The 12,242-nt window shown below is 42.7% G+C and overlaps 1 protein-coding gene across 2 annotated transcripts; it reads left to right on the top strand.

Moving 5' to 3' along the window:
* The first annotated feature begins 250 nt into the window (after window positions 1-250).
* On the top strand, window positions 251-11,765 carry onecut1 (one cut homeobox 1). Of its 2 annotated transcripts, none has more exons than XM_086270669.1 (2): window positions 251-1,826; window positions 6,298-11,765. In XM_086270669.1, the coding sequence occupies exons 1-2, from the start codon at window positions 752-754 to the stop codon at window positions 6,585-6,587; spliced, it is 1,365 nt and encodes a 454-aa protein (XP_086126795.1). In that variant the 5' UTR covers window positions 251-751; the 3' UTR covers window positions 6,588-11,765. The 2 variants fall into 2 exon arrangements, with proteins under 2 accessions (XP_086126795.1, XP_086126876.1); XM_086270750.1 differs by having other exon boundaries at window positions 251-1,811.
* The last annotated feature ends 477 nt before the right edge of the window (window positions 11,766-12,242 follow it).

A 12,242-nucleotide genomic window follows, 5' to 3' on the forward strand; every position in this document is an offset into this window, starting at 1 on the left:
GTTTAAGGAGGACTGAATGTGAAGCCTCATTACAGTCTTAATGAATTTAACATTTTCTAAATAAGAGCTGATAATTAACGATATAGCTGTGTACTCAGTCAGCATCCATGAGCAGATTTCGTAGGGCTTTGATGTGAGCTCTCTCTATTAGCATTATTAGCATTTGCAGCAAAAGCTAAAGGGTCCTGAATAGTTCTAATAGCTGTGAGCAGCTTTTCATACCATCCTTCCTTAATAAGGTACCTGACGTCAGAGAATGGGGCGGTGTGTGTACGCGTGTGCTTGAAAGAGAGAGGGAGACAGAAAGAGAGAATACGAGTGGAGATGGGTGTCCCCTTTGCGCATGTGTAGACAGTGAGCTGTGCTGCGGTGGAACAGGGGCTGGAGACACACTGCTAGAGAGATGGCGCGGCACCCGACCGGAGCGCAAGGACAGCTGGTTGGTGGTGGGGGGGCTTGAATTATAAAGAGAATCAGAAAATTAAGAGAGTAATTATTTAAAAAAAAAAACAACTGTCAAGCAAAGGGGGATTCGGAAGAGGAGTTTTCATTCTGCAAAACAGCGTGCGAGGTAGGGGAATAATGAAATAGGTGAATGTAAGGACAGAGAAGAGGCAATAGCAAAGGAGGCTACTGCAAGAAAAAAACAACAACAAAAGAAATTTGAACTTTTACTGGACGTGAGGACTTCTGGACATCAGCTAACTGGGGTAGGTCAGATAGATGGTTTGTCCACAGCGCTGCCCGGATCATGAACGCACAGCTGTCGATGGAGAATATTGGCGACCTGCACGGAGTGAGCCATGAGTCCGTGTCCGGTCACGGAGAGCTGCTGAGTGGCCACAGTCCACATTCCCGTCCGAGCCCTAGGGGTTTAAGCCACCGTGCTATGGGCATGGCGACCCTGCTCGACACCGGAGACTATCACCCCAGCCACTCTGGACACTTGCATCCAGCCATCAGCATGTGTGAAGCCCCCCCTGGCATGAGCGCGAGCAGCACTTACACTACCCTAACCCCCCTGCAGCCCTTACCCCCCATCTCCACCGTGTCCGACAAGTTTCCTCCCCATCATCATCACCACCACCATCCACATCATCCTCACCCGCACCCGCACCAGAGGATCCCCGGAAATGTTAGCGGCAGTTTCACGCTAATGCGAGAGGACCGGAGTCTGGCGCCTATGAACAGTCTGTATCCCGCATATCATCACAAGGATCCGTGCATGGGCCAGAGCCTCTCCCCGTTATCCGGTTCCGGTCTGGCCAGCATACACACGTCCCAGGCCGGCATCCCCCCCTACGCTCATCCTGGTGCCGCTATGCCTGGTGAGAAGATGCTCACCCCGAGCGGGTTCGAGGCTCACCATCCGGCCATGCTCAGCAGACATGCGGAGCAGCACATGAGCTCCTCAGCTGGTATGGTACAAATCAACGGCCTCCATCACCATCCGCACGCCCACCTTGGCGCGCAGGGCCACGGCCAAGTGCTGGGGAACAGCCGGGAGCAGGCCTCCGGGCCCGGGCAGCAAGGGGGCGGCGGTGGAGGGGGTGGTGTTTCTGGGGGACAGATGGAGGAGGTGAATACCAAAGAGGTGGCGCAGAGGATCACCACAGAGCTGAAGCGCTACAGCATCCCTCAGGCCATCTTTGCCCAGCGGGTCCTGTGCAGGTCCCAAGGGACCCTGTCCGACTTGCTGCGAAACCCCAAACCCTGGTCCAAGCTTAAGTCCGGCAGAGAGACCTTCCGCCGCATGTGGAAATGGCTGCAAGAGCCTGAGTTCCAACGCATGAGTGCGCTCAGGCTCGCAGGTGAGCGAAGCCTCGGTAAAGCCCCATTTTTGCTTTCATCTTTTCATTGATTTCCAAAGAAAAATAAAACGATCGGCAAATGACTGTAATTTGGCACAGAAGGTCACTGGCGCTGAATGTTATCTTGTGCTGAGCAATGGAGAGAGGAATTGAAACTGGGCTTGTAGTTTGTTTTTTGCTATACTGGAAAAAAAATATAGCAAACCAACTGTAAGACATTCAAATTCACATAAGAGTCACATTCAGGACTGGCGTTTCCTCTGTGCTGGATAGGTCTTTAAAAGATATGTATAACTTGTAATCTCTCTAATTGCCTCCAGATGCTGGAAGTCAAATGATATCAGCTTTAGGACGGAATCGGGAAAAGTTGGCCCTGGTTACTATTATTTATGTTGAGTGGTTAAATTCAACATACAGTCAGATAAACAACAGGAGGAATTAGAGCCGAAAGCAAACTTCACTGAGCTGAAGACCGTGCAGAGACTGGCCTGACATCAATACGCATCCCTTTTCTGTCTCTACACTGATTTTGGGGCTTGTGTGGAACAAGTACTCATGTCATTTTACCTCAAAATATCGACCGCTGGACTGTGTGCGTAAACTGATCCTTCTCCCAGAAATCGTTAGGAACGTGTTTATTTTGGTGTAGATGCAACCGATCAGCTCCTTTTTTTGGAGTTGCCCTTCATGTAAACACAGAGTGTGTGTGCACGTGTTCCTGGGAGTTTGTCATAAACCGAATCAAAGCGACGCCGGAGTCATGCATTATTTAGTTGGTGTAAAGACGTTTGGAGCTCTCTTTGGCAAAATTAGAGACTTCAGTTCCTCAGCAGAAAAGAATTGAAAAGAGCACGTGTTCGTGTTTAGCTGGTGAACAAACCCTGACTTCGTTGAAGTTTCTCTAATTAACTGGTAGACCTCTGTATGAATTTGTCCCTGTGGTACGCACGAGTCAATTAAGGCGCCCAGCGAGGCCCAAATAGCACGTGCGCGTTCACACACACCAATAGACCCAATAGATTTTTTTTACGTTTATAGGCCCGATCAATGACCTACAAATGGGGCTTTTGTGCTTTTTGAAAAGTGAGGCTACACGGTGGAAAGTGCGCGCTTTTGTGCACGTGTATGCTCGCGCGTGTGCACATCAGTGTAATCACAATTGATTATTTTTCAGTTTTCCCATCTGCTGCTACTGATGTGTGTGTGTGTGTGTGTGTGTGTGTGTGTGTGTGTGTGTGTGTGTGTGTGTGTGTGTGTTTTGAAGAGATTTTATCAGTGGAAAATGAGTGAAACACACACGCGCACACGCATATGTGATATTGCATTTGCATCATTTTATCATTAGTGGAATGAGCATATAATTAAAACTAAACTCAGACCAGCAGCATATTGACTTGTATCGTTAAAGCTCTGATTTTATTTTTCAGAGAAATAGATATTCATACAGTGCAGGGAAAATGTAACAGGCCTGCTTCAGTTATTGTTGTATTTTTCTTTGTCGATGTTACCTAACTTAAAAAAACATATTTAAACTGTATAAACTCTTGTTTTTGTTGATTTTTTTTTATTTTGGGGGGTTGGCCAAAAAAGTACCAAAATATCAATTGCGAGTTTTATTTAGAAAATGTCAGATAAAGAAGATGGATAATGGAGAAAGAGGGGGAAAATAGAGTTAAAAATTAAATAAATTCAGAATAAAATAGTCTGAGCGCCATTTTATTGATCCGTTCGTTCCTGTGTGAACTGGATATGTGATCTTGTACTGAGGTAGATTTGATCTGTTCATTGATTTTAGGCTTCTGAAATTAATCTTGGGCCTTCTCTCGTTTTCCCACGTATTCAATTACCCATCTGAATATTTGTATGTGTAGAATGGAATAGAATAAAATAGAATACAATGGAATATAAAAGTGAGGAGAGAACCCACTCCAGACAGCGCATAGGAATTCATTACAACTTTTTTTTTTCTTTTTTTTTTTTGTGGAAAGAAGCTGTGATTGCATAGACCTTTCTTGATGGTGGTTGTGTTTTCTTTTTTATTATTCTTGGTGAATAATTATCTACTTCCACTTAATCGGGATGTAGATTCTTGAAATAAATACACGCTGGGCTAAATCTTCGCAACGTTTTCAGCTCAGATGTCTGTTTGTTGTTCTCTGTACGGTTATGAAACGCGGGGCATTCGTCACATTGTGTCAGTACACGCTATGTGTGCAGTCTGTTTTAGTGTGTGGAGTTATCTCGTGTTTGTAATGATTAGCCGGGAGCAGCAGCGGTGTGTGTGTGTGTGTGTGTGTGTGTGTGTGTGTGTGTGTGTGTGTGTGTGTGTGTGTGTGTGTGTGTGTGTGTGTGTGTGTGTGTGTGTGATTAGCCCGATAACGAGGCCGTTGTTATGTTCCCATCGGTCCTGGGAAAGCTCCCTGTCTTCGCGGGCCTCCCGTGCGGGGTCGGGCTCCTCTGTGCTGGCTCCTGCTGTCTGAGTGGCCTTCACTCGTGCTGATTTATTGCAACCCTTACACGAGGAGCTCCGGCCCTCTGTTAATATTTACCTGTACTGGAGACAACGGGCTGCTCATACTCACAATTATAGACCCACTCCACTTTATGGTCATGCTAACAGGCCGCTTCGCTGTACTTTAGCACATGCTGAAGAAAGTGCTTGAAATTAGAAATCATGTATCATGTGAGATCTCGGCGGGGGGCAGGTCCTCTTTTGATTTTATAATTCTAATCGTTTTTAAAGTATCGCGTAGTGTTACTTAAGCTTTCATTTGGAGATAATACACCAAAACTAAGAACAACAAGAGGAATAAAGTAGAGTTTAACGATAATATGTAGTGCTTTACTACAATATAGAACGGGAAGTCATTTTATTAGTTTATTAGTGTAGGGAAACACTTACTGTAGTTGTTCTCCTCTACCTTTTTTTTTTTTTTTTTTCAAAAAAGGTGTCTAAATTTGGCTGATCGAAGTTTTCTGTTTTCAGCACGTTGTCTCGGGTTGACTCATGAAATGCGTTTGTTTACTTCGTGCACTTTGCAAAATTAATCGGTGCTGGTCGGAGAATTGTTTTGTGGTTGTGATGTGTTGTTCATTAATTTCCCCAGTGAGCCCATATTTGGTCTCACCTTAGCAGCCCGCGTCTGCCCCCTCCTGGTCTGACCTCACTCTCCGTTTAAATGACTGGAGCTTGGGGTGTTAATAAAAAAAGAAGCTGTAGCCATGTAGCAAAGAGTTCAGATTAACTGAAGTTTGACTTTTTATCAGATGGATTCCCAAGTTTTTGTTTTTCCAGTATAAAATCATCTCCAGGCCATTTTCTTTATTTATCTACGTCACCTGCGGGGGACATTGCTTTCAGCACCGTGGACAGCGCTCATTGTTCTGGCATGCTTCCTGCTGATTGCTCTTCTTCTGGACCCACGAAACCTTTGGTGCCTGAATCAAAAGAGGCTCTATGTGGATCTATGAGTCTAATTTTGCTATTATATCCCATGTACCTTTTAAAAAATCTGAAAAGAGGAGTTTTGAACAAAAATAGCACTACTTCCAACAATCATTGGCTGTGTGATTCTTTCAGAGTAAATGATGCAAAAACCGTAATAGAAATGTGTCTGTGAAAAATGTTGATAAAACCTTTCAATTACCAGTTCTACTGGTTTAGTATCCAAAAATGTGAAATATGAAATAGTATCCAAAAATTTGCTTAGACCAGCAAAGACAGTTTACTTGATTTCACCAAACTCAAACCACACACAAGCTACATCAAACATAAGGAAGCTTTCAAAACAGGCTGTGCATTGTTTACATTGAAGGCTAATATTTTATTAGAGCGAGCATGAAACACAAGAAAAATATATGTTTCTAGGAATTAAAGGAAATTAAAGAGATATACAAATAAGAGCTTGTGTATAATTTGGTTCTTGATACAACTGAATATTCTTCATGTTGGCATCACTAAAAACAAATTTCAGCTGCATGTGTATCCATAGGACCTAAAAAGTCCATATCAGAGTAGATCCAAATTGACTTCTCTATAACATTACACAGTAAAGAGGCTTGGATTGGCTTTAGATAATCACATTAGTTTAGCACATTTAGTCCCTAGAGGATTAAGTACCCCTGACCCCAATCCTATGTTATCAGAATATGTAATTTTTGTATTTTGAACAGGTCTCAGGTCTTGACGATCAGGATACAAAAGCGAAAAATACAAATTGTCACATACAAAACCTCTGTTTTACTTTTTATGAAGATAAAACAACATTTTAGCACTGAGGACTTTGCAGAGTTGGAGTGGAAACTACAACCTGCCTCCCCCAGCCTAATATTGTGGAAAAGAACCAATTCATGGTTCAGGCCACACTCTTTACTCAGGACTTTTTAAAATCCCAGGATAAGTTGTGATTCTCGTTTTTCTGTCTTCTGCCCTCTCTCACAAATCCCCTCTCTCTCTCTGTATGTCTCTTTGCTGAAATCTCCACAGCATGTAAGCGTAAGGAACAGGACCACGGCAGAAGCGAGCGGGGAAATATGACCAAGAAGCCCCGGCTTGTGTTCACAGATGTGCAGCGGCGGACACTCCATGCCATCTTCAAAGAGAACAAGCGTCCATCCAAAGAGCTGCAACTCACCATTGCTCAACAGCTGGGCCTCGAGCTGGCTACAGTCAGCAACTTCTTTATGAACGCACGCCGCCGGAGCCTAGATAAGTGGGTGGATGACGGCTCTGGTCACTCAGCCAACTCTGGCCCCAACGCCTGCACCAAAGCCTGAAGAAGGACTGATTTGACCAACTCATGGACTGACTCAACCTCGGTGGAAAAGCTTTAAAACTTAAGAGAAACAAAGAAAACTTAAAAAAGACCTTGAAGCAACGTTTTGCCCTTAAACCTGTACTATATTGATATTTATAGTATCCAAAGATGAAAAAACAAACCAAAGACTTCTCCTTTGACCTGCTTTACAATGTTTGTTTTAGCAACACATTTATGTGTAACATACTGCAAAAAGACTATAGTTTTACTCCCCCTCTCACACACACTCGCTGTCACTGGTCTCTAGCTTTATTACACCCTCCCCTCACCTCCCCACCCAGTATGAATCTATCATTCCCCACTGTTATCTTTAATCTGATTGGTTGGTTTTGATGATGGGTCCCTAAACAGAGGTTTAATCAGCCTCTTGACAGTCTGATCTGCAGTTGTCCACGGCCTCGAAAACAGCCAGAATGTGGAGCTCCAGTGGGATTGGCCAATCAACTTTAAAGAAAAAAAATCCCACAGGAGAGACTGGATTGTTGTGCAACCTTGTTCGGATCAGTGGAGCGGACTGTCTGACTGTTTGTCCAACTGTTTGTCTTTCTATCAAGCATTCCAGACAGACAGGGAAATGTCCATGCGTAGACTGCTAACCCTAAAACCAAAAGGTCCAACCCTAAACCAAACCAAATAGAAAAGAATGCCTAACATCAACCCACATGGTAGTGCTTTCTTCCAACATGCTGAGGCATTGAATAATTCAAAAAGAAAAACCAAAGCCTTCTACACCTTGAAGCCTCTTTTGCAGTTTAGAAATCAAACCACTTAAGAACATCCTTTGAAGTAATTTGACCAAAGAATATATTTTGTAGTTGATAAAAGTATTTTTTACCTGTTTTCCTCCCTTACCTCCTGAGACAGACTGTTAGTGTGCTCCACGAAGAAGGAAATCATACTTGTCCTTCTCCACAGAACATTTTGAGTCACATTTAAATATTTGCTCCCTGTAAACGGAAATACTCTATGGTATAACCCTAAAAATTAACTATTGATATTTGCCTTATAGATGCCTTCTTGGAAAGAAATAGACTATACCACTTTTAACTTCGCAGACACTCTCCTGAATTATGATCATTGTACTCAATGTTAAGGTTAGTCATTACAGCTACATCTAATCCTTCTAATCTGCTTAGCTAATGCCGGCAGGTTTAGTTCTACTTTATGTGTTCAAAATCCAGCACCTGTCAAAGACAAATCTCTTCAGTTTTCTATGTAAAACACAAGCTACTGGATCTATGTGTGGTTTTGACACTGTGTGAGGGAGCGTGTCAAAACCACAGTGCCTCTGGTGGTTTTAATAAGCACTTCATATGTATTTGATTTTATCTCCTCATCAAAGATGTTGGGCGGAGGAGATGATATCAATGATCAAATCACTTTCAGGCGCTTACACAGCAATGTCAGCTTGTCACCTGAATACGAAAGCACCCCCGCTCCCTGCCTGCTGCCAATCCACCCTGCACTTCCTCCCCTCCCTGCCTCCACTCTCCTAGTAAGCTATGCATTTCAGCACTAGGAGGAAAGCACTACACAGGGCTGGCCCAGGGCAGCATAGCATTAGATATATTACGCTGGCCCCTTGCCGTCATCCTCTTCATGGCCAGGGTTAGCAGCTCTACATTCATCAGAACAAGCGCTGAAGGAGAGGCAAGAGAGAGCTGCTTTTTCTTTATCTCTGAGAGAAAAACCAAAAAGACGACAAGAAACCAAAAAAAAAATGTGTCAAGACCTGCTGATGTTTTATAGTGTGAACCAAAGATGCTACCTCACTCAAGTTCCATACGTGATTTTTATCACTTTGATGATACCAAAGATAACCAAAGATTTTTTCTCATTGCACGGCCTCTATGAGTGGTGTTCAAAGATGTGATGTATGTGTCCCCTCCCCCCTATCTCCTGTCTCTTTTTCCCTTCTCCTTTCTCCTCCTCTTTCTCCCCCTCCCACCTGCACTCAACCCATGCACCCCCGCTATGCGTGCTCTTGCTTCATCTGTGCTCTGATTACAGCTCCATAGATAGTCATACTGATGTAGCTATAGGCAGATGTGCTGAACTAGCCTTAGATACACACAATCAGCCATGCTGGTGCCTGTGGGGTACAACTACCTTATTAGTAATGTGATCAGTGGTTGTTCATAACAGAAACACATTACTGTCTACCGCTTTGTTGACAGGAAAGGCTTTTAGTTTGGTTCATTAATGATTTTAAATTTGCATCTGAAGCCTTACCCCACCAGAGCTCTCAGTGTTGCAGCTTTATTTCCACCTGGCCTGCCTGTTAGTGTGTATCTATAGGCTGATAATATTGATCCAACAAATAGGTCAGACATCTTCACCTTACAACAGGCAGACAACCTGACATAGCCATGGGCAGAGTTGATGACTCAACTATAGGCAGACATGTTCCTGAAAGTAGAAGCAGACGTGTTGCAATCTTTCTAAAACTCCCAGGACGAGTGCCTTGCTTGAACCAAAGTGTTAAACCGCTGTTGACCTCTCACCTTTGACTCTGTGAATACCTCAGCCTGTAGAAGGGCCACTACTGAAGAAACAATGAGAAGATTTTTTTCTTTAATCACACCGTGGTGCTTTCGCCAGCGCAACCATGCAATGAAAACATACCAAAGGAATTTTTGTTGTCCACTTCTACAGTTTAAACCAAAGGTCTTTGTTTATCCTCTCCCCTGCCCGCCCTTCATCCCTCCATCCCTCTTTCCCTTAACCTTGCTTGTCTCTCTGCTGTGTGTAGGAAGGTCCAGCACTCTGGCCGTGCATGTCTTTACCAATGTGTCTGAATACCTCATAGTAATAATTCCTTTGAGTTCTGCATTGAGACGTCTATCTGTGAGTTAGGCAGAACTCCACTTGTGTGGTAATTGTTATTGTTACTTCAAAAAGCTGTATGATTATCTATTTTGAAGTTGCTGTTTTTTGTTCTGTTTTGTTTTTTGGCAGAAGTGCTCTGTTTCAAGACATGGAGGACAAGTTTCAGGGTTGATGTAGGAAACTTTTGGGATGGAGGGAGAAGCGTATTTTTTATCGGACACTGGGTTATGCCAATATTATGATGGTAGACTATTGCTTTTACAGGGTAAAACCAACTGCTGTGATATTGTGTTCATATTTTCCCTTTTCTCTACTTCTGTGTTGTGATTTTAATTTAATTGCATTTTTGTATTGGTTAACCACTACTTTAATTTATGCATTTGTAGAAACTCTAGATTTGTATATAGTAGGTTTTTGGAAAAAAGAAAAGAAACAAAAAAGACCATTTATGTTACAGCCTTATTTCCCATGCTTAGATATAACAAAGGAGTAGTTTTTATTCTTCTTCAGCTAAATCCTAGCCGGCATTTCAATGTGTGTTTTAAACACTGCCAGAAACCAAGACAGTTGATTTGCCAATGCAGACAAAGTTATACAGGAGCTACTTTGTTGAACAGTTGGCAAAAAGCAGTGTGTACGTGTGTGTGTTTTTCTATTCTTTTGACTTTTTAAAAACACTTATTTTATGGGTATTACTGCACATCCAAAGATTTTTAAAACAAACCAAAAATTGGAAAAAAAATATGTATAATGTTGAAAAGCACTGGCATTTGTGAGGTAGACTTGTTGAGTTTTGATTTGCCATTCGCACGGGTATAGAATGTAGAAGGCGTAGGGCTATGTAGGCAAGCTTACTCTACCATGTGGGGAATCTCCTGTTCAATGTACAATCTGGAGCATTTGAAACGAGGGCTGCAAGCCCCGCTCACTTTGCTGTCTCATACACAGAGTGAGGTGGAGTTTAGGCTGGGCAGCCGGTCTGCCAGGGGCTGTGCCGCGGAGCTGGGTCTGTTTTTATTGCCGTGGCACCGCCGCCTTGCTCCATCTAGTATCTGTTCTTTTGGTACGTACTCGTGTAATGACTATAAGCAAAGTCTAATAAAACTGCAAAGAACCTTACCAAGGAATCCGTGTGCGAGTGTGTATGGAGACGATTATTCGGATTGCTCTTCTGTTTTTCTGTCTGTGAATGTGAGCGTGCGCCTCAAATGTCAAGTACTGCTGAAGTATGCAAGTTTGTATGTGAGCTCATTTGCATGCATCTCTTTGATTCTGTCGTTGCCCATTGTCTAATGTGTTTGTACTGCATATTGTCAAGCTTTTTGCTGATGTGTATGCATGTGTGTGGCTGACTGGTACATTTTAAAACAGTAGGTCTCTGGGTATCAGAGGCCGCACTGTTAGTACTGTTTCCTCTCCGTCATGCTCAGACAGCACAGAGTCTCCACGGACTAAGGGGTCATCACCAAAATGTCCATGACAGATTACATCAGGATGTTATGCATTCATTGTGTCTTGAATGAATAAGTACAGATGCTTTAATTTTACATAAAAAGGCCTGTAAAGTGAACAAAAGGATAATGCAGCGTGGGCCTATGTTTTCCTGTTTCCTAATTCATCTCTTATTATTTGTTTTGCCCATAAGGAGTTCCCATATGATGGGTAGCTTGGCTACAAGTCTCATAATAATACTGCAGCACCTAAGACAATCATCTGGATCTCTTACGCTGGGGAACTAGTTTCCCACCCGCAGAGGGGTGTCCTCCAGCTATTCATATACAAAGATGCTTGAAGGGTTTTGATAAACAAGCATATTTGTTGTCATAGACATTTAGGAATAAATTACAGTAGAAGTTCATTTTGCACTTGCATTTCAAAATGAAATCTCCTTGCTCTTGTCAGCCTTGTGCTCTTGTCAGACTCGATCTCTTTCTTTTGACCTCCTTATCAACTCACAGTGCTTCTTCGGTTTTTAGTCTGCGTGTCAGTGTGTGTGTGTGTGTGTGTGTGTGTGCGTGTTTGTGTGTGTGTGCGTGCGTGTATGCCAGAGAGGCAATACTGTCGGTGTTACTCTCAGATGTAAAACTCCATGTCTCATGACTTGATTTGTCATTGCTGTTTCCCAGGCTTTGCTACTGCTTTCTCAGTGCCGTGCAATATCATCTGTTGTGATTGCTAAGCAAATGATAAAAAAGAAAGAAAATTGAGAAGCAAGTGATGATGTCATTCAGCTTTTTTCAGTGTTCAAATGTTTCAACATTTCTGTAGTCACAAAAAGTAGAAAATAAACTGTTGGTATTTCCAGCTTCTGAATCTTTGCTGTTGTATTATTAACATTGTTACTTTAATTTTCTTTTTACTAGGTTTTGTCTTTTCTTGCTCAGACGGACAAATTGAATCAATAAAACTTCAAATTGAATCGGCATGTAGGAAACATCCAGGTATATGAGTCTGTCTTGGATGTCAACCTGCATGACAAGTAGTTTCAGAAGATAGATCCTCAAGGTTAGAGGCTTCATTTGCACAGGCTTTCTCATCTTCAAAAATATATGAAGTTGTGTTCCTAGAAACATCTAGAATGTATGCACACATGTTGCTGCAAATATTAAAGAGTTTAAACGAATTCACTGTGATACAAGCAGCCCATCTGATGCATCAGCATTTGTACCGTGGGATGAGAACATGATGGATCACACACACACACACACACACACACACACACACACGCACACACACACAATAATTTTTACCTCTAACAAATGTGGATTGAAGGCTTTTAATTGAC

The sequence above is a fragment of the Aulonocara sp. 'chitande type north' Nkhata Bay genome, linkage group LG1 (assembly GCF_057382095.1).
Source record: "Aulonocara sp. 'chitande type north' Nkhata Bay isolate Kocher_YH1m ecotype deep benthic linkage group LG1, A_spYH_male_GT1.1, whole genome shotgun sequence".
In the NCBI taxonomy this organism is placed as follows: domain Eukaryota; kingdom Metazoa; phylum Chordata; class Actinopteri; order Cichliformes; family Cichlidae; genus Aulonocara; species Aulonocara sp. 'chitande type north' Nkhata Bay.